A 26,504-nucleotide genomic window follows, 5' to 3' on the forward strand; every position below is an offset into this window, starting at 1 on the left:
AACAATGTGTTCCTAGGCATAAGCAAGAGACCCCTAGCTGCATAGCCTGGGTAAGTCTCAAAGGGCTTACAGAGCTCAGATATATTAGAAGCTTCTATTACCTTCTCAAATTTAAGATTGAAGATTTAACACTGAAATTTAAGATTGAAACTCGTTTTTATATCTATGTTTGCTTTCTTTAACCTTGTAAATAATTCTCTGGTTTCCTTGCCTGTTTAATCAATCTGCATACAAGACTAAGAGGATTCAAAAAAGAACTGGGCAAATTCATGGAGGTTAGGTCCACCCATGGATATTAGCCAGGATAGGTACAAATGGTGTCCCTAGCCTCTGTTTGTCAGACGTAAGAAATGAATGTCAGCAGAGGGATTGCTTTTGTGATTACCTTTTCTGTTTACTCCCTCTGGAGCATCAGGCATTGGCCCCTGTTGGAAGATGGGATACTGGGCTAGATGGATCTTTGGTCTGACCCAGTATGACCATTCTTATGACCTCCTCTGTCCTGAGAATACTTCTGAATCCCCATGACTGGCTCACCTAGATAACCCGTTGCTGTCCTATGCTTTTATCTAGCCTGACAATCCCAGGCCTCTGTATTCCTCAAAGTAAGTCCTGTCCAGCACAAGAATCCCAGGATCCAAACCCCACTGAGGAAAAACATTACTAAAAAGTCCCAGTCATGTGTTTTTATAAAGGCCCCTATAACCCAAAACCTAACTCCCATCTTTCCCCTAATGTCATTTGCTACCCCCTCAACCAAACCACTACTCCCCAAAAATCCCACTGTCTTCCCAACACAACCAACTGCCCCCAACCTCTTCTGCCATACCCCATCTCTGGGGAAGCTATTCTCACCTCCAGTGTCCGGATCATGGAAGTTGGGGTCCAGTCCCTTCTCCAGCAGTCTGCAGACCTTCTCCACATTTAGCATTTGCACGTACTCCATGAACTTCTTCAGATTTGCCTGCAGTCACAACATCCCAGGAAAATACACAATGTTAACACCCTGTTACTGAAAAAACACACCACTAGCGGAGCACACCCAAGAAAACCAGCAAGTATACTGGAAAACATGTCCACCAGACCCACTGGGGCACATATTCACTCCTAGAACCTTTAACCAGCTAGAGGACTTGCAGCCCATGAGCAACCAGGGTCACTTTTATTGTCCCAAAGACTGGAGACAGCTGAACCATAACAAGGAAGCCAGAGCCACTGCGGCAGATAACTTATTTCCCCTGCCCTCCACCCAAGTCCCCAAGACACACCTCTACCCTCCTACTAGATATATTCTATTCATATACACCATAAAGCAAACCATTCACAGTATATACAACTGACACAGACACACTGTAAACTGAAGTCTCTCTACTCTCTACTTTGTAACTGCTTTTATTATTGATGTCACTTTCTGCCAGGAGCCTCCCAAACGGGGCCAGCAATTAGACCTGTTCTCAAAGGGGATGTTTTTTCTCAGCTGCATATAGCCCTGCTTTCACAGTTTTTCTTGTTTTCAAATTATAATGTTTAGCAAATATATTTATTTTAGCAAATTCCACAGAAATGCATAGGTTCCAGAAGTTGCTGATTTGAGAAGAGAGCCCCAAGCAGATAGATAGCAGAGCTGCATGAGCACAACGGAGCTTGAATATGCTCATTCCCCAAGAGGCTCTAGTTCGGCTTCCCAAATCTGCATGCAAAGAAATTTCTTTCTCTGAGACTTGCTTTATCAAACCCTGAAATAGCCATCTTTGCTGGAAGTGTGAAGGGGTTTTGGGGCAGTGCCTATTACAAAAGAAATAACATTAATGGTAAGTGAGCTGGCTAGCATTACTCTCGGGGGAAAAAAACAAATTTGTCTGAAAACATCAGGGGCACCATCCCAGAAGCCTGCAAGCAAAGATCAAAAGATCCTCATGGCTCCACCAACTATCAGCAACCACAAAACAGGGCATTTGCTGCCTTAGCAGCATCCTCCTTGCTGGGGTAATGGTGGGGTAGATGTCAACTGGATACATTCACCAGTGCAATAAAGGTTCCAAATGATTTAGTATGAAGTGAACACACACAGGCTTTGAACTCAGTTTAAACCAGGATTATATGTGATTTAGCTAGTCAATACAAACAGAACCAAAGGATATGAAAACATTTTTAAAGCTACATTGTCTCCTACAGAAAGCCCCTAAAATCAGCTGAGGACCAAACTCAGTTCTGCATGAGAAAGAAGAGTACAGAAAAATAACCCAAGAGTCACCACAGCAAGTGCTGCAGCTCTGAACCTCGCGTAGCAGATAAATGCTACGTATTCAATCAAGCCCAGTAAGAGACAACAGAAGTGAAAACATACAGAAGAGTCAGTTTTATGAGACACTAAAACCTAAAGCTTGAAGAAATCAATGTGCAGGTTTCATTGCAGCACATTCTGATACTCTGAATTTCCTTGACAGAATAACAAAGCAGGGCCACAAACAAGGGCAGAGGAAAGGAATTCCCAGTTTATTAAAGAGTGTGGGACCTGAAGCCTGATCAGCTTACCCACATTTCAAGCCCAGGTCCCTCCTCAGCTTCCCTGCCATCGCCCACTCACAAGAGGCCCTTGCATTGAGACATCCTCTGCTCACCAGCCAAGGAAAAGCAGCACATGACAACAGCTGAAATGAGTGCCAAATTAAGCTGAGGAACATAGCAGGAACTATGGCTAGCTCATTAGGACATGAGAAGCAGCTCAGAAAGAATTTGACAGAGACGTTAACAATCTGCACCCCACCATCAACTTACACCTCAACTACTCCACACGAGATATACATTTCCTGGAGGCATCCTTCAGTCTGCATAGACTATGGATCGCGCCCTTTATAGTTTCAATTGAGGACTTCATTTACAGCGTCTACTGTGACTGTGAAGGCCCACACGAGAGTGACAGTCCTTGCTGCATCTCTTGCAGATGTGGTGGGTGTCTGGCAAGTCCTTAGTGTGCTTTCTACATTTTCTGGACACTACAGTACAAATCGAGCATGGCCTGACCAGTACCACACTCCACTGATCGCTATACTTACCTACACACTTCTAACTTCCATCCTGCACACACAACTAGAATTATCCACCAGGAGAAATAAAAAAAACAAATCAACAGGGCCAGACGAATACCCAGAGACCAGCCACTCCAAGATAGGCCCAAAAAAACCAAGAACAGAACACCACTGGTCGTTACCTACAGCCCCCAACTCAAATCACTGCAACACACTATTAAAGACCTACAACCTACCCTTAATCAGGATGCCACACTGCAGAAGGCCCTAGGTAACAGGCCTGTTCTCTCCTACAGACAACCTCCAAACCTTATGAGGATTCTCACTAGCAACCACAGTCTATACCACAGGAATACCAATCCTGGAACTTTTTCTTGCAACAAGGCCTGTTACCAACTTTGTCCACATATCTATTCTGGAGATACCATCACTAGACCTAACCAGGTTATTCACAGAATCACGGACATATTCTCATGTTCCTCAGCTAACATCATATATGCCATCATGTGCCAACAATGCCTAGATGCTTTGTATATTGGACAGACTTCAAACTCCCTCAGACAAAGAGTTAATGGGCACAAAACAGACATCAAAACACTCCTGATTCACAAACCTGTCAGCCAGCACTTTAATGGAGTGGGCCATTCTGATATCAGTGAGCTATTCCTCAAACTTCAACTCACACACCAACTGCAAAAGAGGAATATGTTCTCCCAAGCTCCTCCCGAAACCTCTTCAGATATTTCCACACTATTACAATGTGCTTCATACCTGCAACTTATCCAACTCATACAAATATAGCTCTAATGGTCCAAGGCCCCACCCTCCAATTTCAATATCTTTCAGTACCATGACCAGAACCATCTATCTCTTCTATAAACAAATTAGCCCCTAAAGTTCCCCATTGCTGCATATGCTACGGCAGTCCCAACGAAGGAACACAAGTAATTCAGTTCCCAACGTATGGCATTAGGCAATGCAGTATGGGAAGGAGCCGAGCTGCCCTCAGTGTGGAAAGAACAGGTTATGAGCTACTTTAAAAAGCTAGTGGTACACAAATCCATGGAGGGAATTGGCAGATGTCATTACTGAGCCTTTGGCCATTATCTTTGAAAACTCGTGGAGATCAGGAGAGATGCCGGCTGATTGGAAAAAGGCAAATGTAGTGCCCATCTTTGAGAAATGAAGGAACAATTCAGGGAACTATAGATTAGTCAGCCTTACCTCAGTCCCTGGAAAAATCATGGAAGGGAGCCTCAAGGAATCCATTTTGGAGAACTTGGAAGAAGGGAAAGTGATCAAGAATAGTCAACATGGATTCACCAAGGGCAAATCATGCATGAGCAATTTGAGTGCCTTCTGTGATGAGGTAACTGGCTCTGTGCACATGGGAAAGTCAGTGGCTATGATATACCTTTGACTTGAGCAAAGCTTTTGATACAGTCTCCCACAACATTCTCGCCCATAAGTTAAGGAAGTGTGGATTGGATACATGGACTGTGGAAAGATGGCTTGATGGATGGGCCCAACAGGTAGTGATCAATGGCTCAATGTCTGGTTGGTGTCAAGTGGAGCGCCCCAAGGATCTGTTCTAGGGCCAGTAGTACTCAACATCTTTATTAATGATCTGGATGAGGGGATGGATTGCATCCTGAGCAAATTTACATATGACCCTAAAATAGGGAGTCAGACAGATATTCTGGAGGGTAGTGATAGGGTCCAAAGTGACCTGGACAAATTGGGGGATTGGGCCAAAAGAAATTTGATGAGTTCAACAAGGAGAAGTGCAGAGTCCAGCACTTGGGTTGGAAGAATCCAAAGCACTGTTATAGGCTGGGGACTGACTGGCTAAATAGCAGTGCAGCAGAAAATGACCTGGAGATTACAGTGGATGAGAGGCTGGATATGAGTCAACAGTGTGCCCTTGTAGCCAAGAATGCTAATGGCATATTGGGGTGCATTAGGAGGAGCATTTCCAACAGATCTAGAGAAGTTACTATTCCCTTCTACTTGGCACTGGTGAGGCCATATCTAGACTATTGTGTCCAGTTCTGGGCTCCTCAGTATAGAAAGGATGTGGAACCATTGAAATGGATTCACTGGAGGCAACAAAAATGATTAAGGGGCTGGAGTACATGACGCGTGAGGAGATGCTGAGAGATTTGGGCTTGTTTAGATGACAGAAGAGAAGACTGAGGGGTAATTTAATAGCAGCTTTCAACTTCCTGAAGGGGACCTCTAAAGAGTATGGGGGAGAGACTGTTCTCAGTGGTGACAGATGGCTGACCAAGGAGTAATGGTCTGAAGTTAAAGAGGAAGAGGAGTAGGTTGGGTATTAGGAAAATCCATTTCACCAGGAGGGCGGTGAAGCACTGGAATGCATTACCGACAGAAGTGGTGAAATCTCCATTGCTAGAGGTTTTTAAATCCCAGCTTGACATAGTCCTGGCTGGGCTGATTTAGTTGGGGTTGATCCTGCTTTAGGCTGGACTAAATGACCTCCTGATGTCCCTTCCAGCCCTAGGATTCTATGAATACATACAGGGTGTCAACCATTACCAGGTTTTTTACCATTGTGTCACTAATCCTTCCCAAGGCAATTCTAAATTATCTGGTGGTAAAAAGAGTGGTGGCTGACATGTTGTAATGTATATTAGTACCCCCACTGGTTCTTACACCCATGGATCTAAACTAGCATTAGCAAGAGTTTGGGAGAAAAAATAGTCAGTGTGTGCACAGACAAAGGGAATGAACCTGAGATACAATTCCTCGGGAACCCAAAACTCCATTGGCCATTTTTCTGTCTCATCATTCTGTAAATATACTCTACCTGCTCAGCCTTGCTTTGCCACTGTGGCTATATCGTTTTCTCCTGTCCACTATAAACTTGTTATTCTGGTTTATTTTTTCCACGAGCATTAGTTTACACATTTCCAGGCTCCAATCAGGCTTCCTTCCTTTAACACTTCATTCCACGGGATGGCAGCACACACACAAAAAGAGGACAACAAACCTCCCATTGGAAGCTGGTTATCTTCCTACACAGCTTTCAAGAGGCTGTTTTGTACTCTTCCTGAAGTCTCTGGGAAAACAAGTATCTCTCCTCTGTGTCTCTTTCTTTACTAGCCCCAAACAGCTTGAGTATACTCTAGTTTTTCTCCCAGGCAGAATGGATTCTTCAGTATTAATGAGAACATGCCAGCTGCACAATCTTTAATATCTAGCAGAGGATCACCATAGACACCTTTCCAAAACCTTTCCCTCCTCTTTCTTCTCTCTCACTTTCAACCTGCAACCCTATCCAGATAAGAAGGCTGGTGCAACAGACAAGGCGTAAAGACTGCTGCATTTAATTCTCACGTGAAGACAAAATTCCCATTCACTTCAGTGGGGAAGGATTTAGTCACAGGATTCTGTATGATGCAATGTCATCAAACAATAATTCAATATTCACTTACAACTTAAACAATATTGATACACTTAAGATGAGAGTCTAACTCACACCCTCCCACTGCAGCAGGATCCATAGCTTAGTATGCTAGTGCTGTATCCAGCAGGACTGAGAGCCAAATATGACAGTGCTGGATTTGTGCACTTCCATTCATTCTCCTGTTCACAATCTAAAAAACAGCAATCTCAACTTTTCTCTCATTTCCTTATGCCTGGATTCTGTTCCCCACCTTAATTGCCAATCTGCCTGTCATCCTTCAGATCCCTTCTCAAAACCAACCTTTTTCTATAATCCCAAATATATGCCTTTCATTATCCCAAAACAAGTAAAAAATGTTAATGTTTTAATAAACCATGGTGTGAACATGATATATACCATACCATTCCCGCTTGCCTTTCTTGCCTTGTTCACTTCTTCCTCCACTCCTAGACCTATATTTTGTCTGTTTCATCCATTCAGAATGCATGTGCTCCCATGCATAGACCTGTCTTACTCTGCCGCTATCAAGCATCTTCCATGTATTGGGTGCTATTTATAAGTTTTTATTTTCGCTCTTTCCACACTCTGGGCTTTTTTTTTTTTTTTTTTTAAAAAAACACACCGTAGCACATGGTCCCAGCCCAAAGAGTCTCCAATCTAAATGTAGATGTGAGGTGAAGAGAAGATGACATGCCATAGGAAAGTATAGAGGAGTATATGTCAGCCCAAAGGGACGCAGGTGTCTAAACTGAGTATCTTGGTGAGCTAATTATTTTTTTATTTTTAATATAGCAATAGCAATCATTGACTCATCAGATAATAAAGTCTCCTCCTCCTCGTAGAGAATTCACATGGTGGAATGCTCACTACCACATGGACAGCCACGAGGTTCAGAGGGAGCAGCTCACAAATGACATGTTAAAGTGAAGAATTGTTAAAGATCTATGATCAATTTCCTTTCAGGCTCTCACCACAGGCTGCAAAATTCTCAGAGGCGGGAAGATTCTTGTCTGATTGCATCATGTGCTGTACTTTTCTCCAAACCCAGACCATTACGCACAGCCCAAGATAGCGCAATTTTAACTGGGACAACAAATGTTGTGAGAAACCCCTCTCTTCAGAGCATCCTGTTCCTTTGAGGGAAGCCAAAAGATCCAAGAAGGAAACAGCTGCTTTTTGCTAAGGTACATCCTGTCACACTGGACAGGAGTTGAGTCAGGCTGGATACCTGGAGACTGGAGTTCAAGGCATGCCAGAAGATGATCCAGGAGGCAGGCAGGGTCAGGATACCAGAAGATCGGGGGCAGGCAGTAGGAGCAAGTATTCCAAGGGAAGCAGTCTGAAACAGGTGAATGCAGTTGCATGGATACATTTACGTTCCTGTGTTGTGTTTAAATAGGAATTGAGAACAAATCAGGACCCCAGCAGTTCGGCACTCGGCTCCCAGAACTGGGGCACTCTGTCACAGTTCAGTTCCTATTCTGAAAACAGCAGGTCACTTGGTAACAGGTTAGAGCAAACTAGCTTCAAAGTGTGACAGACAGGTAGCCGTGTTAGTTTGTATCCTAACAAAACAAAAAAGCAGTCATGTAGCACTTTAGAGACTAACAAGATAATTTATTAGGTGATGAACTTTCGTGGAGCAGACCCACATCTTCAGATCTGGAGACAGAGCTGTACTGGAAATGACATGACGGTTTTATAGCACAGAGATACAAAGAAAAATGAAATAAAAACTCACAAATCAGATACATGGGATAGAATTTGTACATTGACACTTGGCCTCATTAGAGATAGCAATTAACTGACGCATTACAAAGACAGTTTCCCCATCTTTGATATTTGTAGTGATCTCAGGCAGGGCACTCACAGTCAGTAATTCTCTCCCCTTCTCTCCACCCATCGCCCCTTCTGTCCCATGTATCTGACTTGTCAGTTTTTCTTCCTTTTTTTGTTTTCTGTTTTTTGTTTTTGTTTTTGGTATCTCTGTTACAAAACCATCCTGCCATTTCCAGTACAGCACTATTTCCAGATCTAAATAAGTGGGTCTGCCTCACAAAAACTCATCACTAATAAATTATTTTATTAGTCTTTAAAGTGCTACAGAACTGCTTTTTTGTTTTGTTAGCTTCAAAGCACTCCTGTAGGCCATGGTTCAAGATCCTGAGTTCCTGACACATGTTCTGTTGCCAGTCATGAGCTGTAATTGAGAAAACTCCATGCTTGATAAATAAAAATGTGGGTAGTGTCTGCTAGCCAAGATGAGGAAGGAGTAGGCTGTGAGAGCCAAGACAAGAAGCAGAGAGATGGGATAGGGTCCAAAGCGAATCCTTCTGCAATGGTCACACATAAAAATGCACATTTTTATTAACAAGGCGCTCAAGGGAAAGTACAGAAATCATTGTTAGTCCTCATCTGCTGCTTGCACACACCAGGCACTACACCACTCTGAGTTGCTCTACCAGGCAATTCTCCAGCACAGCTATATGTGACTCCAATTTACTCTCAGAAATGTTGCTGTTTTAGCATTAATTTTGCATGTCAAGAATTAAATCCCTCAGGTCCTTGACTCTCTGCCCTTTGAGCCCAGATCTGCCTCCTAATTGGACGGGGAGTTGTCACCAGCAGAAGAGCTGGCTCATGAAATACTAGTAGTAGAAAACCCCTGGAAAGTTACTTTTTTTCCGTTAAAGAGAGACAAAAAAATGGTGAGGGAAGAAAGTACAGTGCTGCTGGGAAAGTGCATGCATTTTGGCTTTCAATCATGTTAAAAACTTTTATGTACTTACTAATTTGAAACAAGATACAGTAATAAGCACAACAAAGGTCTACCCAATACTCTCAGTCTGAGCCCTGGGACCATCTGGCAGTAGCCTTGTTTTGTCTTCCTTCCCTCCCCTTTACTACCTCTTGTACCCTAAGCCATTTCCCCACAGCCCCTTGCAGCTCCTTGGGACTTTTATAAAGGTCTATAACTTAGCAGGTATCAGGCTGGAGACACTCTCTGTGCTCCCCTGAGCCTGCCCCACACTGCTTCATCTAAGGCTCTATCAGGGAATCAGTCCTTCTCTCTCCCTGGTCCAGATCCAACTGCCCACTGCTTTGCCAAGCAGCTCCTTATAACAGGGCTCCCCCTGCAAACTGCCCTCCCACTGGCTCCCTATAAGCCTTTTCCTGATTGGACAAGGCTCTGTGCTGGCTCCCCCAGCCTGCTTTAAACCTTTCCAGCCAGAGTAGGGCAGCTACCCCACTACAATATGAAAGCATCCCTAGCCTTCATAAGATGCTTGGGGGAGATTTAGGAACTGAGGGATCTGCTCCTAACCATGTGACCAGAGTGGCATGGCTTGTTTGATGAGGCTGAGGTACCAGGAGGTCTTCCTGGCCCATATCAGAGAGAAGCCTCCAGGCCTTCTGCATTAAAATATTTTCCAAAGTGAAGCTCATGAGCTTAGCAAGTTAAGAACATAAGAACAGTCACACTGGGTCAGACTATAGGCCCACCAAGCTCAGTATTCTGTCTTCTGACAGTGGCCAAAGCCAGGTGCCCCAGAGGGAATGAACGGAACAGGTAATTATCAAGTGATCAATTCCCTGTTGCCCATTTCCAGCCCCTTGCAAACAGAGGCTAGGGACACCCTCCATGCCCATCCTAGCTAATAGCCATGGACCCATCCCCCATGAATGTACCTAGTTCTTTTCTAAACTTTACTACCGTCTTGGCCTTCACAACATTCTCTGGCAAGCAGTTCCACAGGTTAACTGTGTGTTGTGTGAAAAAATATTTCCTATTGTTTGTTTTAAACCTGTTGCCTATTAATTTCATTTGGTGACCCCTAGTTCTTGTGTGGTGAGAAGGAGTAAATAACAACTCCTTATCTATTTTCTCCACACCAGTCATTATTTAATATACCTCTATCATATCCCACCTCAATCATCATTTTTCCCAGTGTTATTATAAATCTCTCCTCATATGGCAGATGCTACATACCCATCACCATTTTTGCTTCCATTTTCTGAACCGTTTGCAATTCAAATACACCTTTTCTGAGATGGGGCAACCACATCTCTACACAGTATTCCAGATGTGGACATTCTGGAAAGTAATGATAAATGTTGCACTACATCAAAATATGCATTTCACCCAGAGACTAGAGGCAGTTTGTGATGTTTGTCAGGACTCTGGGCAGCATCTGCAATGGCAGGAAGGCAATTCCTGATCCAAAGTAACAAAATACACTAACTATACTAAAAACTGACTGTACAAGACTAAAATAATAACTTTTCACAGTCTTATTTACAGGATTTTCTGAGAGGCTGAAGCAAGAGAGGATCTGGATCCCAAGTCAGGTCGTGCAGACCTTGGGCCATTGATCTGTACTGTATCTTCTACCCTCACCTGACCTGCATCTGTGGGGGCCAATAAATACTGTTTGATAAACTCTCTGGACTTTAGTGCATGCTGTGCACATGTACCCATGTGAGAAACACACACATAAATTGACACTTAAAGAAGGATGCATTATAAAATGTTTGCAGGCTCTTCAAGTCTTCATAAGCTTTGGCCTGATATGCAACAGGTTCATTTGATCAGATTCAAACTGTACCTGTGATAATAAGGTCTAATTTGAGGAGGCAATTTGCAAAGTCTTTGGAGGCTTGATCTTATAATGGTAAGTCTTGCTATACAACAGGTAACCCTGACCTCATGGCAAATAATTAGGTCCAAGAAATAAAATTCAGCATCTTCCTAGAATGTTTCTGTGTTACAAAATTATTACATGATGTCAGAAATCTGCAAAGAGAAAGATTAAATCCTATAGACTGCAATATATGGACTCCATATGCACTGTACTTCTACAGTACACTGAAGATGACAGTAAACTGCTAGACAGAACAAAAAAGCAGTTCTGTAGCACTTTAAAGTCTAACAAAATAATTTATTAAGTGATGAGCTTTCATGGGACTGACTCACTTCTTCAGATCTGGAAATTCTGATAAAAGTAAACTGGATGATGAGAATTTAAAAGAAAGATTGGAAAAAATGAAATGAAAACTAACGAATCAGCTACATAAAACAGATAAAGGGAAGGCGGGGGGGAAATGGGGGAAAAATTACTTACTGCAAGTGTCTATTAAGTTACGTGAGTTGCCTGAGATAACTAAATATCAAAGATGGGGAAACTGTCCATTTCCATTTCATTTTTCTATCTTTCTGTTATATTCTTATTGTGCTAGTTTATTTTTATCAGCATTTCCACATCTGAAGAAGTGGATCTTTCCCACAAAAACTCATCACCTAATAAATTATTTTTAGATTTTAAAGTGCTACAGGACTGCTCTTTTTGTTTTGTGAACGTACAGACTAACATGACTACCTCTCTGTGACTATTCACCAAGGGTTTGTCTACACTTGCCCCCAACTTTGAAGGGGGCATGTGAATCAGGGCCACGGGAGATTACTAATGAAGTGCTGCAGTGAATATGCAGCACTTCCTTTGGCTAATTTTCCCCCATGGCAACTTCAAAGCTTCAAACTTCGAATTGCTGGCATGCATGTAGCACTACTTCAAAGTCCCTTTACTCCTCAAAATTTGAGATCGATTTGAATGAAACAGTAAAGATTACTTATCAGTGAACCACCATTTTTTCATGGAGCTGTTGGACATAGTGAATTGCAGTTTGCTTGCCGTGAGATTCCAGGTGAGTTAAAAATCCAGGTTTTCTAGTACCTTTCTGTGAAGCATCTGGTTCTGACTGCTGTTGGAAATCAGATGCTGGACTAGATATACCATATGTCTGATCCAGTCTGTCTGCAGCTATGAAAGATAATCCCTAAAAAAGTCACAAGTGGCTCATTTTGGCAATTCCTTTTGCTGTATGACTTTAAGTGTGCTGTAACAAGCCTGTAGTATACACAGTTGAATGGGATACCAAAAGCTCAGAACAAACAGAATTTGATTTAAATATGCCCAGATAGCTTCAAGATATCCATATTTAGATCAACACAGCAGTACTCACAAATCTTTATTTGAAATATCAGGATAGAGACACATTGCAGAACAAATACCTTAAGGCCAAGATCTAACGAGTTCCTCTGGGGACAGACTATTAACCCTGGCACAGCTACAAAAGAATAATGTATCAGAAAATTGTACAGAGATGACAAAAAACCCAGAGAGTTAGTCCCATTTCACATGGGAGAAAATATTAGGTCCCAAACAGGAAGCATCTGGCAGCCTACCAAGTAAACAGCTGTACTCTCCTCACCAGCTTACACCACAACTCCCCTCTGAGGTTCACTCCTAAAAGAGGAACAGAAGGCATCTAAATGAAACTAAGACATTTGCTGGATTTATTTTTGAAGGCATTCAGAAGGCTATAGAAATGTGCACTGGCAAAAACAGAACATCCACACCCAGTCACTGACAACTGAGGAAAGCAGGTTCCAAATGGTAGAAATATTTCAGCGGCTGAAGAGACTACAGCAGAAGAAACTGCTCTAGGACTAAGAGGCTACGTCTACATGAGCCCCAAACTTCGAAATGGCCACGCAAAATGGCCATTTCGAAGTTTACTAATGAAGCGCTGAAATGCATATTCAGCGCTTCGTTAGCATGCGGGCGGCAGCAGTACTTTGAAATTGACGCGGCTTGCCGCCGCATGTCTTGTCCAGATGGGGCTCCTTTTCAAAAGGACCCCGCCTACTTCGAAGTCCCCTGGGAATAAGGGGACTTCGAAGTAGGCGGGGTCCTTTCGAAAAGGAGCCCCATTGGATGAGATGTGCGGCGGCGAGCCGCGTCAATTTCGAAGAGCTGCTGCCGCCCACATGCTAATGAAGCGCTGAATATGCATTTCAACACTTCATTAGTAAACTTCGAAATTGCCATTTTGCGTGGCCATTTCGAAGTTTGGGGCTTGTGTAGACACAGCCAGAAAGTGTTGTGAGATCAAAAGTGAGAGTTTCAAAGATGACATTTATCAACATATCCCCAAAAGTGTAATCCTTCTGCCGGAAGCAGTCAGCAGCAACCAGGGCCAGGTTTAACATCGAGGGTGTTCTTTTCATCCACCCCACATAGAACATAGAACCAGCTCGAGCCCTCACGCAGTAGCCTGGGAAATTCACATGCCCCTGCGCGCCTCAAAGAGGCAACATTTCCCCACTCACAAGCACAGAGTCTAAGTGCAGCTAAGAAACTTTTAATCAAAGAGGCAGAGAAGGGTGGACCGGGGAGTGGCGGGGGGGGAAGCTGCGGGGGGGGGCGGGTGGATAATGGGCAGATGGGGAGTGGTGGGGGTGGGAGGGGCAGCTGCAGGAGTGGGTGGTGGTGGGGTGACGATCGGGGCCAGGAAGCCGGCCACAGCCTGGTTCAGGGTGTCAAGGTTAGCCGCCACCTGGTCCCAGGCCCACCACTCCATGTCCAGCCACTCCCGCAGCATGCTGGAAAGGTCCCGCAGTGCTGTAGGGTGTGCAGCCTTCCCCGTGTCTTCCTCCCCACCCAGGTAGCGCCAGCAGACAGCCAGGCAATGAGCCCACGCAGGGACAGCATGGGGTCCAGGTAGCTCCCCTTTGCCCTCTGTGGTGGGGCTGGTCCGGCCGCTGGCTACAGGAGCTGTGGAGACAAAAGGGGAGATCGGGGGGAACATGAGTCCTAAGCACTGAACCTTGTGCCCCCCACTGCGGGGTGCCCTGTGATGCCCGTGTCCCGAAGTTCCCTGCGTGGGTGCCAAGGGCAAGGGCTGCCCCATGCTGCCTTCCTCCGGGTCCCTCCATAGCCACCGGTCTGTGGTGCTGTCCCGCCCATGTGGTGCTGAGCACCGCGTGTCAGCCCCCTCGTCCAGGCCCGGGGAATGTGGCTGTCTGGAGTCCACAGGCCCCGGGGTGGCGGGGCTGTAGTAACCCTGGGCGAGACCGGATGCCCCCTCCTCAGTCCCAGGGTGACTGGTGTGTGGGCCACCTACCTGTGGGTCCCTCCAGGAAGTCGGGTGAGGTACGAGTGTATGGGACCCAGATAGGATGTTGATGACAAGGGCCCCCTCACTTGAGCCCTCGTCATCGCTGTTGGTGTTCAGCCTCTGTGGGTGCCTGGTGCTGGGCGCGGGTCCGGGATGGTCCTTCCCCTCTGTCCCTGTTTCGGGCTCCTGCTCTGATGTCAGGACCATCATGTCCAGCAGCATGGCCGGAGGACCCACCTCCTTGGGCCCAAGGAGGCGGTCCAGGTCTTTATAGTAGGGGCAACTGGTGGGCGCTGCCCTGACCACCCGGCCGTGTTCCAGGCCTTGTAGTATCCCTGGTGCAGCTCCTACATCTTGGACCTCATCTGGTCTGGGGTCTGGGTGGGGTGACCCTGGCCAGTGAGGCCCGTGGCAAGGTGCTGGAACACCACCGCATTCCTGCACCAGACCCCAGTCTGGTACAGGACCTCTCCATCTGTCCAGAGTTCAAGCAGGACCTGCACCTCAGCGTCTGTCCAGGAGGGTGCCTGGCACTTGGGGGAATGGCTCCCCTCCTGGGAGGGCTCCCTGGTTTCTTTGTGGGCCCCTGGCGTGGGTCGGGGGAGCTGGCCATGGTGCCGAGGAGGGCTCTGGGCTGGCTGGAGCATTGTCGCAGGGAGTGTATTGCACAGCAGCGTGGGCTCCCTACTACCTGCACACTCTCAGCTTCCTGCCTGAGGGTTTCTGGGAGCCTGCATCCTGAAACGTGGCCGGACGCTGGAGCCATAGAGCTCCACTTGTGCTGGGAGTGGCACCACCACCTGCCAGCTGATTGCAGCCATGGACGACCAGCTCTTTCAAAAGAGTGGGCCACAGAGTGTCTACACTTGCACTCTTTTGAAATAATCTTTCGAAGGAGGGTGCTCTTCCCATCCCAGGATGGGAGGACCAACTTAGAAAGAAAGGGAGACTTCTTTCGAAGTTAACATTGAAAGAACGCCGTGTGTAGAGCTCCGTGGGTTCTTTCAAAAGAACTCAGTCTTTCAATCTGGATTTCGAATGTACTTGCTAGTGTAGACGCACCCTCTGTGTGTAGACACTATATTTTGAAATAACTAAGTGCTGCTATGTAGACATACCCCAGGATACGAGAAGTAATTCTGCTCTATTCTGCTCTGATTAGGCATCAACTGGAGTATTGTGCCCAGTTCCGGGCACTGCATTTCAGGAAAGATGTGGACAAATTGGAGAAGGTCAAGAGAAGAGCAACACAACTTATTAAAGGTCTAGAAAATGTGACCTTTGAGGGAAGGTTGAAAACAATGGGTTTGCTTAGTCTGGAAAAGAGAAGATGGAGAGGGAACATGATAACTTTCAAATACCTTAAACATTGTTGGAAGGAGAAAGTAGAAAAATTTTCCTCGTTAACCTCTGATAATAGGACAAGTGGCAATGAGATTAAATTTCACCAATGGAGATTTAGGTTGGACATTAGAAAAACTTCCTATCAGGCTGGTGAAGCATGGAAATAAATTGTCTAGGGGGTTGAGGAACCTCAATCACTGGAGACTTTTTTTAGACCAGTTTAGACTGTAAGGGATGGTCTAGATGGTCCTTGGTACTGCCATGAGTGCAGAACACTGGACTAGATTCTTATTCCTCCTTGTTTATATGTTTGTGGATTTTAGATTTTTCTGCTGGTCTTAACCACAAACTATTTCACTGAGGCAGTGTGCAGCAGTTTAAATCAAGGATATTTAAATAATTTGTTTCATTGATTTAAATCACTAGATTGTTAATTAGGTTGAGGCTTTGTAAATCTAATTGACAATTTATGCTAATGCAATTTTGGGTTCAAAATTATATCAGTAGTACAGTAGTACAGTAAATGTTGGTTTCTTTAAATGTCATTATTGGTAGGGTCTCACTTGAATTTTACAAAATTGCTACAGGCAAAAACCAAAATACTGTGTAAAACAATGCAGCCATGCAAGCACTTCAGAAGATATGTATTTGAATATCCACATAAATGCACCATCAGAGGCAATACCTCTACTGTTTTTATTGAAAACTTTTCTCCTAGTGGTGCAAATTGTTTAAGGGCTCAAAACAAAATTGCTTCAATATTAATGAAAAATTATTTAGACTTCCAATATATTAATAAAGTTAATGTTAACTTATACGTACAGGCCAATTTTTTTAAAAATTGGAACCTAATGTTAGGTTCCCAAGCCTAGTATACGCATCTAATGGTAGAATTTTCTAAAGCATCTACAAGCCAGCTTTTAAAATATATTTGGGCATTGCTATGCTCAGTGTTGCAATGCCTAACTATTTCAGGAGCCCAAATCTCATTTTCAAAAGGGAATTAGTCATTTAGGAGCCAACATCTCATAGAAAGTTGATGAAAATTAGGCCCTGTATTTGTCTGATTCAGTACAGATGAGTACTTTAAATGTGAAATGTCATGATAAAAAAAAATTCTGTACAATCTGAAATTCTACTACGAATTACATAATTAAAGGAATATCCACTGTAGCAACCAAAGACTACAAAATGTGAAGAAAGTAAAGAACTGGCAACATGTAAATTAAAAAAGCTTATTTTTTAAATGAATTTAAATGTTAATGTTTTAAGTTTTAAAACATTTATAATTCTGTTATTCATAATTTTTACCCACTGATGTGAATCAAGTACAGTCAAGACAAACTGGTGCAAATCACACCTGTTTTGGCTCCCAGCACCTGCTGCCTCATATTCATCAGAACACGGTTATAGGACACTGTTCTTTCAGATTCTGCCCTTTTTCCTCTCTCTAACTGAGCCACAGCTCAGAGATCTACTCTGTGCTCCAGTTTCCCTTTGTCATTTAACCAATGGACCCAGGAACCAATCCAGTCACTTTCAGAAAGACATCTCTTGTTTCAAGGCATGGATTCAAAGAAAGTCCTAGTCACCAGTGTGGTAGCAATACCTGCCAAACTCCATAACCACTCCCACCTCATTGTTGTCAACCTGCTGCTCCAACCTCTCTATCCCACTTCTAACCATGACAGCAAAAGGCAGCAGGCCCGACATTTCACACTAGCAACCAATATCTGTCCTGCACACTGGGTGAGAGGTAAACTTGCAGAAGACCTCAAGCTGCTTCATTGTCTCTAGAATTGAGTCTCCCAAGCAGGCTACAGGGGAGAGCACTGTCTAAATTTTTTTACTGCGCCTAGAATCATACCATCTTCCTGTGAGCACCCAAGAACTGCTGCATCCTCCTCCTCCCCCAAAGCAGCACCAAGAAAGTGCATGCAGTAAAGGGGTTTGGCTTTGACTGGTTCAAGGTGGAGGCTGGGGCTTGGCTTTGCCTCTTTCTGGAGTTCTGTCTTTGCTCCCTCCTTATTTTCACAGACACCTACAAACAGACCACAGATCAGTCCCTTGGTGCACCACAGACCATATCATAATTCTTCTGCAAATATCTTAAATCACAGGATGTGTTTGAGGCTGAGCAGCAATTTTACTGTGGTGCCATCAGCATTCTTGCATTACTGGACTTTAACCCATGAAAACAAGATAACGAGGTGCCTTTTTGGATGAAGATTCCTGGATGCTACTTCATCTGATTTTCGTAGTTGGAAGTGACTGGATATCATGCCTGACAACTTCCTAATCCACCTCCTATATAATCTAATTGATTTTATCTGCCTTATCTGTCTGATTATCAAAGTAGTTATATATTCCCATCTATGAAATATCAGAGTATTTAAATATAGTACAGCATTCTCTTTTTTGTTTTGTGAAAACCTTACTGAAGGAAAGTCAAGTCACAGATATATTTTGCATTCAACGCCTATCATATTCTGGTGCAAACAACTCTCCCTTATCATCACCTGTTTTTGGCCTTCACTCTTAATTATGATGTAGGCCTCATTGTGCACCTATCCACTTGGTAATTTTTGGCATTGGAGCATCTTTTGTTTCTTATATGAGTGTAAACTCAAGGGAGTGGTTCTGTGCACAAGAGAAGAAAAAGACCTGGTCTACACAAATAACTGGTTAACTACACGTCTGATTTTTAAACCAGTTTAATTAAATCATTTTTGGGTATGCTAAGCTGATAGAAGCAAGGTTTAAACCAAAATCAATGTCCACAAAGAAAGTTTGCCTGACCATCTGTTTTAAGCCAATTTAAACTAATGTTGTGTTTCTATGTGTTGATGAACCACAGTCTGAGTCATATTTGGATAGTTAACTCCCACCTGGTCTTCCCTTACATTAAAAAATAACAGGGCAGCTTGTCCAGAGACCATCACCCACATTGTTCTTTTATGCTGGAACATGGAGTCATTGGATAAAGCAGAACTGACAGGAGGTAAAGCTTTTGTGATTGTCTCACAATGCCTGTCCTTTATCCAAAAGTTACCCTAGAAGCAAAGTTTCCTACAGTGTAAGATTAGTTGGAAGGTTATCATAGGGCTGTGGTTGCCTTTGGATCTGCATTCCTCACTTCCAACAGGCCAGTTTCACACAATGGGAGTGAGAGAAAAGGAACTGAGCCTTGGACTTTGTGCTGGGAATAACAAACTGAGGTTAGAAAGTGTTTCTACTTGCTCAGATGAATGTGATTTACAAGATATGTGATCCTAGCAGAGCAGGTACCAGCTCAAGCCACGGTCACCATGTCTCAATGGAATATGAACAAAGACCAAGCTGCAATCAGTCTGGTTCACCAAGGTCTTAGTATTGTTAAAACAGATATTAGAATTATAAGTATAAGCAGTGCTTATTTTGTAACAACAACAAAAAAGGAGCAGGTAGTCCACCAGCTGCCTCTCCCCACCCCCCGCCAATCCCACAGCTGAGGCTGCTGAGCTGCTGGTACACAGCACCAGCAAGCACCAGCACACAAACACGACGGAGAATACGTTTAATGGTTAGACTTTATTGAATGCCTGTGAGTAGCAGCCTGCACTATTCTCACTTAACATCTGTATCCCAGAGTGGAACGTAAAGCTATCTATCTGGATTGCCTCTGTAACCATTTAAATCTCCCAAGGAGAGAGAAATTAACTCATATGGAATGTTTTCTCCAACAGCAGGTGTTAGAACCTACCTGAAAAGAAAGGCCCATCAACACCAGGCAATCTGGAGCAAAACATGAAAGAAGACAAAAGACTTCACAGTTTTCTCTTCCCATCTGCATGAAGATGAGTTTTGCAAGAGGATTCATCCCACCAGCTGGACTTTGCAACTCCAAGCAGAACCAGGAAGGGAATTAAAAACCCCAGTACAGGAGGAACTGTATTTCATAGCTGCTTGGATTCTGAGAGGCAGAGATTACTAGAAATCAGAAAAAAAATCCCCAATGTTTAGCCTAAATTAATCCTAAAGGACATACAGAGCGTGCTTATCACAGAAGTGTCTTATTTTTGTAAAGTTATTATTGTAACTAATTTATGTATTATGCCTACCTGCTTTAACTTTATAAATTACTCTCTGGTTTCCTTTTCCTGTTAATAAATTTGTATATAGTTTATTAAAGGCTTGTTACAAGTGCTGTCTTTGGTGTAAGAGGTAAGGTGCAGTTGGCTTGGGCAAATGACTAATCTCTTGGGATTGGAAGTAACCTGAATATTGCATGCATCTGATGAAGTGGGTCTTTACCCACAAAAGCTTAGGCTCCAAAATATTTGTTAGTCTATAAGGTGCCACAGGACTTCTTGTTGTTCTTGAAAATACAGACTAACACGGCAAGCTCTCTGATACTGAATATTGCTGTGATTTCAAAAGCAAACTTGCCTAGGTGACAAGATAAATTACGTGACAGAGCCCAGGGGGACTGTCAGTGACTCCACTGTTAGGCTATTATAGCACCTGACGAGTGTACGTTCAATAACTGCTTGATGAAATTAAGTTCAGAACTCACCACTAGATGGGGAATAGTAACAGAGGGAGCCGTGCTAGTCTATACACTATCAAAACAAAAAGCAGTCAAGTAGCACTTTAAAGACTAGCAAAATGATTTATTAGGTGAGCTTTTGTGGGTGACCTTGTGCCCTCGTTCTCAACAATCTGACTTGAGGTTGATACTCCAGCTCTTGACTGCAGGGGAACTTGATAAGGCCTGTGAGCAAACATCACCTTTCCCTATAGCCAGCACAATAAGGAATGCTGTATTGGGAAAATTCTGCCTTAGCTTCCAGGAAAGGACCTAGATGGACCCAGTAAAGTTTTCTATCTCCAACTTCTGCACGAAAGATGCTATTTTACCTCTGTATTTGGCATTGATACGAACAGCTGCTGGGATGTTGTGCCTAGTCTTGGTGTCCATAAGTCAAGAGGGATCCCAACAAACTGGGGCGGGTTCAGAGAAGAGCCATAAGAATGATTAAAGGATAAGAAAACCTTCTTTATAATAATTGAGCTAGTTGAGTCTACCTAAACAAACTAGCAATCATGTAGCACTCTAAAGACTAACAAAATAATTTATTAGTTGATGAGCTTTCGTGGGACAGACCCACTTCTTAAGATCTAACTAGTTAGCTTAGGTCTACCTAGTTAGCTTAAAAAAGAGATGGCTAATGAATGACTTAATTACAGTCAACAAATATTTATGCCCCAATCTAGTGAAGAAAAATACACCACCATCAGCTGACTGGAAGTTGAAGACAAATTCAGACTAGAAATAAAATACACCATAAAACAGTGAGAATAAGTAACTATTGGAACAATTTAACTAGGCTTCTGGTAGATTCTCTACGACACACAACTTTAAATCAAGACTGGATGCTTTTTTAACACATATATCTTAGGAATTTCTGGCAGCCTCAGGACTGGAAGACTGCTGGATATTTAAATATTCTGAATAATGGAGAGGATCCCTTCGCCATCTGGGGTCTGCACTGTTCCAACATTCCCCTCCCCGAGCCCTGGGCACCGCGCCTCTACCAGTGCAACCCACTCTGTGCTTCCAGCAGCTCTGGCCGTGTCCTGTGTTACCACAGGCAGCAGTGGGGAAGCGGCAGCTGGATCATTGTGCTCTGGCTACCCGTTCTGCTGCACTCCCTGCCAGTCACCGGGATTAAGCTGCTCCCAGCAGCAGGCCTCAGCTTGTGCTGCCACGCAGTGTGGGACAGGGGTGTTTGGTCTGGCCACCTGTCTCTGCTGTGGTTAAGCGGATCCCAGTGCCGCATCTTCCCTGGAAGAGGAAACCCAGGTACCAGGAATAGTGCCTGGTGTCAGTGGTTGTTATCTGAGAGTACTGGTTTAGTGAACACCAGTTAAAGGACAGTTTACTGTATTTTGTGGCATTTCTATGGCCTGTGTTAAACAGGAGGCCAGACTACATAATCACAATGGTTACATAAAGCCTTGCAATCTATGAATTTTAGGATTGTTTCATTATGTGCAAGGCTGTGACTTGAAGAGACCCCAAAATACTGCCATTCAGAACTCCTAGCCACTGGAAACCTCTGACTCCAGATCCTCTTAACATGATTACAAGGCGCAGTTTCTCATGCCTCAGTGCAAGCTGCATATCAGTACCCACAATGCTCAGTGCCAGGAGATGATTTCGCTAAGCAAGTCTGAGGTACGTTTACAGAAGTGGGAATGAGGTTAAGCCTCTGGAATGTGCTTGTGAGGGAGGGTGGGGAGTCATAACTGTCCAGCTGGCAGCCTATTGTTCTGTAGTCCATTATCCTCCATTAGTAAGAAATTACAAGAAAAATCAACAGCCTCCAGAAAAAATCTCCTTGAGAGGAAATAGTTCAAGGGAGTGAAGCCTCTCTCCCTTGAAATGAAAGAAAATAAATGAAATATTTGCCTTATAGAGAAATGACTCCAATGTCACTTACTATTCAGCATGAGGCTGGAAAGCACCATGGAGCTAGGCGCAGGGCCATATTTTATGAAGATGAGAAGATGATATTCCCTTAACATACAGCACACTTGGAGGCTTCCGCTTCAAAGTCTTCCTGTGGCTTAGGAGCAAATTCAGAATAATAGAAAATCTTTTTCAGTGTTTGGTTTGCTCTGAATGGTGACAGGAACTGTAAGAAAAGCAACCAACTCTCATGAGCATGGAGAAGTGGGGTGCCATTTGATTACACTTCCAATTGTTTGCAGAAAGCCATTGAAATACCAATGATCTGAGGGGTTCCACACAGACTGGTGGACATCAACAAACGGGAATTTCACTGATTCCTACCACACGATGTCAGATAATCAATTTTCAGACACATGCGAAGAGGGGTTAATTGTTATCTTAAGAGGCCCAGTGAATGATTCTCTGACCTTGTATGAAGCATCTCAAACTGGAATTGGAGACCTGAAGCCAGACCACCACTTGGGCTGTGATCCAGACCAATTGTGTGTGCCAAGGAGGGTCAAGATTTGTCTAGAATCCATTGACAGTGCTCTCCTCTGACTTTGTGCTCCAGCCTGGTGCTGTGATAAAGAGAATGGTACAGTTGACTCTGGTAGGGGACCTCTTGTTTCTGAGTCAGTAAAGGCCTCTGCACAGTGTAAAAGACAAGTGTGTCACAAGGAATGGTGTGAGTAACTCAGTGGAAGAACTGTCTGCTCTGAATCTGTATGAAACACAAGGCTCGCACAGTGGCGAGGGGGGCTGGACAACAGCTGGTAGTATGGATGTCTAAGTGAGCAGTTTCCCTTGGTGTTAGAACTAACCCCAACATCCCAGCATAGTGTTCGCCTGCTGTCACAACCAAAGAATGATGCAAGCAGCAGCGATCAATCCCCACGTCCCTGACCACACATGTACATTAGCAACCCGTAGTACTTTTTGGCAGGAGTCAGAGCATTAACGCTGATATCCCAGTCAATTTCTAACTCAGCTAAGTACATTCTACTGACCCATCTCCCTTCACCCACCATTACCTCAGCTGGATGCAGAACTGTCCTTCACTTCCTGACCTAAACAGGCACATTAACACTGTTGTTAAACAGCAGCTGCCTTCTGCCCCAGAGGCACACACATTTCTGTAGGTGAAGTTAGTTGTGATACAATAGGAGTTTTCACAGTATCTTTTTACTTATTTATTATGAGATGGAAGCTGGCTACATTTATCAGGACTCAGGCTGTGGAAAAAGACTACTTTTAGTTAACTGCAACAGGAGTATATCATACAGCATGCCTCAGTAGGGCTATGTCTCACATGGTATAAAGCATCTGCCTTATCCAATTAGTGTATTGTAAAGCACAGAGTATGAAAACTCTGAACCTAGAGGTGAAACTCCTTTAACAAATTAACACATCTGTGTACTGTGATGTTATGCTTCTAGATGTCCAAGGGAAGGTCTGCCAGAGATATTTCCTTCACAGACATAGGGGGAAAATTGTTACAGGCTCAGAGAAAGTGGTACATGTGGAAAGGGTGTACATGTAAAAAGATTTTGAGAGAGGCAGTCTGGGTGACTAACATCAAGTATCTTATTACATGTAAAAAAGCCTCAACCCTGCTAATTGTCCACAGTTTAGGTAGTTTAATTTCCTGTACCTGGGTTACTTGCCTTCCTGTCACCCTTGCCCTCACTTCTACCTCAATACCTTAACACTTGTTTCTTGCATTTGTTGTCAGATTACAAATCCTTTGGGGCAGGGGCAGGATTTGATTAGGAGTGTATCTAATCTCCACTAGGCATTCTGGACACTGTTGCAATACAGATAATAAATGCTAAATAACAGCAAGGGATGCTCACCTGGGAGGCCTTTATTCCCCCGCTAGCTTTCTCTCGATTCTCTCTGTTAGAACAGGGGGCACCAGTGTGAGGCTAGATAAGACTGAGCCCAAAGATCTCTCGCCATCTAGGTGAACAGGCCTCTCAGCTCCTCAGACAAACAGCAGGACAGAATTTCTAAGAAACTACAGACCTAAGCATCGCCAAGGAGACTTCATCCTCTCTCTCTCCACCTGCATCTGGACAAATGCCTGACATGATCACAGCCCTTCCCAGCTGCCCAGAACCCCAATGGCAGAACTCTTTCCAATCTTTTGTGTTTTTATGTATAGTGGCTTCTTGTACCGCATGCTGATACATCACAAACAGACTGTCACAAAACCACAGTCCTCAGTATTGTCAAAACAAAGCTTTTGGGGGTATGAATCAGGCACCAAAAGCCAAGAGAGTGGCTTAAATGATGAGTTTTTTTAAAAAAAATTAACTATATTAGTTCCATTTGTCTTTTGGTTTCTGAATACTACAGTTCACATTTTCAGGCTTTTCTCTGTGACCACAAAAACTAATACTTGCTTTGTTCTGAAATGGAAGCAGATGTTCTCACATAATCATATGAAACTGGGAGCTGGATGTTCAAAAAAATAAAAAACTAGTAATAAAATTGAGAAGAGTTGGCAAGAATGGTCAGAAGACAATCCAGCATAAATATGGCTCATTTATCAAAAGGTTATCAGCATACACAAGGTAAGTTTTAAAACTAAACTAAGCATCATCAAAATGTCACCAGTCTGTACTCATACCAAGAAAAATCCTCAACACCCCAACCAACAGCCATAATAGCTTTGTTGAAGAGAGAATTTCAAATTCCAGTACCATGAAAGACACCTACCTACCTTACCTCCAGACATAGCCTAATCATTATTGCCATGAGAAAACTACAGCCAGGAGCACAGATGTGATCAAAACTCAGTGAAAATAAAAACAGAGTACAAGAATCCTCCTTTACTTTTTCACACACACTTTGTAATGCCAAATGTGGCTGGCTATTGGGATGCATTCTCTTGTACTCTACTAAGAAAAGGGAAAAATCTCTTATAGTATTGAAAACAATTTCCTCGAGCAATATGTTATGCACCACAGCACAAGACTCTACAGCATCACAAGCCATGTAGAATCAATTCATGTCACTGTCCTCAGAGAACTATATACTGTGCACTGTGCCCAAAAAAATCAGCCATGTGCATCCATTTTCACAAGGAAAATAGTCTCAAAACTGATACTCCAACCCACACAAAGGAAGGAGTATAATTATACACACCGGTTTGCTTAGAAATGTTGGCAACTGCATACCAATGGTCACATTACAGGGAAATAAACTGCCCTGAGACAGGTCTCAAAGATAGTCCACAAAAAGTGGTTTGCAACTGCAAAATCTTTCCCCTGCATCCGGTGTTCCTGTGAGATCCTACACATCCATCAACCGCAATGGCACTCACACAGCGCTTGAGGGACATCCTGGCATCAACAAACAGCAACCCTACTCACAGAGGGAGTGATGGCCAAGGCTGTAAATGGGAGAACAACAGAGGAGATGAGGATGAAAGCAGAGGGTACCTTGCTTTTCACTCTGGACCTGCTGGCCCCTGAAGTTTGCCTTTTGTCTTTCTGCTCCGTCAGCTTTCTTCCTAGGAAGGAGCCCATGTCCCTTCCTGTGTCCCTCTCCTTTCTCACTCCCTTCTCTCAGTCCCTGTCTCAGGCTCCAGACCAGGGTGTAGAGCTTGCACACGCACACGTTCCACATGCTCTCCCAGTAAAGCAGCAGCAGCAGTCTGTGCCGAGGGGACAAGTTACACCAGCACTGGCTTTCAGGACTGTCTCCTCTCCAATGAGCAGCAGGCGTGCATGTCACACACACACAGTTTGTCTCACTGTGTGATAGCCTCCTCCTCTCTCTTTGCCACTGTATTTCTCTGTCCCTCACAGGGAACAATCTCTCCTTTTGGCTGCTGGGTGTGGGTTTCTCTTTTGTTGCCTAAGTCTTGTGATCTCACTGTGACATCAATGAATGCAACAAATAACACAAGAAAAAGTTAACTAAATTAAATGCACAAGTCAGCATCTTCCCCACAGAAGTCAGGTGGGACTGGAGGCTCAGCTACTCTTTGCATTGCACCATCTGCACAATAAGGCACAGGTTCAATGCAGTTTGGGGAACAAAAGAAAACCCAACACAAAGGGATTATTTTAATAGTGATTTGACTGCAAAGAAAAGCACCTATGTCATTCTCCGTATATCTTTGAGGGTAGTATCTTGCACACAGGCTCAGATGCCCATCCAATATACACTAGTCCTCAGGCCCCTCTCCCTTTCTGAAAACAAGGTCCTCAAGCTGCATATCCACTAGTGCCAT

The 26,504-nt window shown here is 43.8% G+C and overlaps 1 protein-coding gene across 6 annotated transcripts in view; it reads right to left on the minus strand.

The window, feature by feature from the left end:
• Positions 1–26,504, minus strand: part of SHANK3 (SH3 and multiple ankyrin repeat domains 3) — an 857,838-nt gene that overhangs the window by 607,438 nt on the left and 223,896 nt on the right. For all 6 annotated transcript variants that reach the window (XR_012642513.1, XR_012642514.1, XM_074976815.1 and 3 more), the window contains exon 6: positions 856–964. Coding sequence is in view for 4 of the 6 variants with exons in the window: in XM_074976815.1 (XP_074832916.1) it covers positions 856–964 (109 nt within the window). In the remaining 2 variants the exon portion in view is untranslated. The remainder of the gene's footprint in view (positions 1–855; positions 965–26,504) is intronic.

The sequence above is a fragment of the Carettochelys insculpta genome, chromosome 1 (assembly GCF_033958435.1).
Source record: "Carettochelys insculpta isolate YL-2023 chromosome 1, ASM3395843v1, whole genome shotgun sequence".
Classification (NCBI taxonomy): Eukaryota; Metazoa; Chordata; order Testudines; family Carettochelyidae; genus Carettochelys; species Carettochelys insculpta.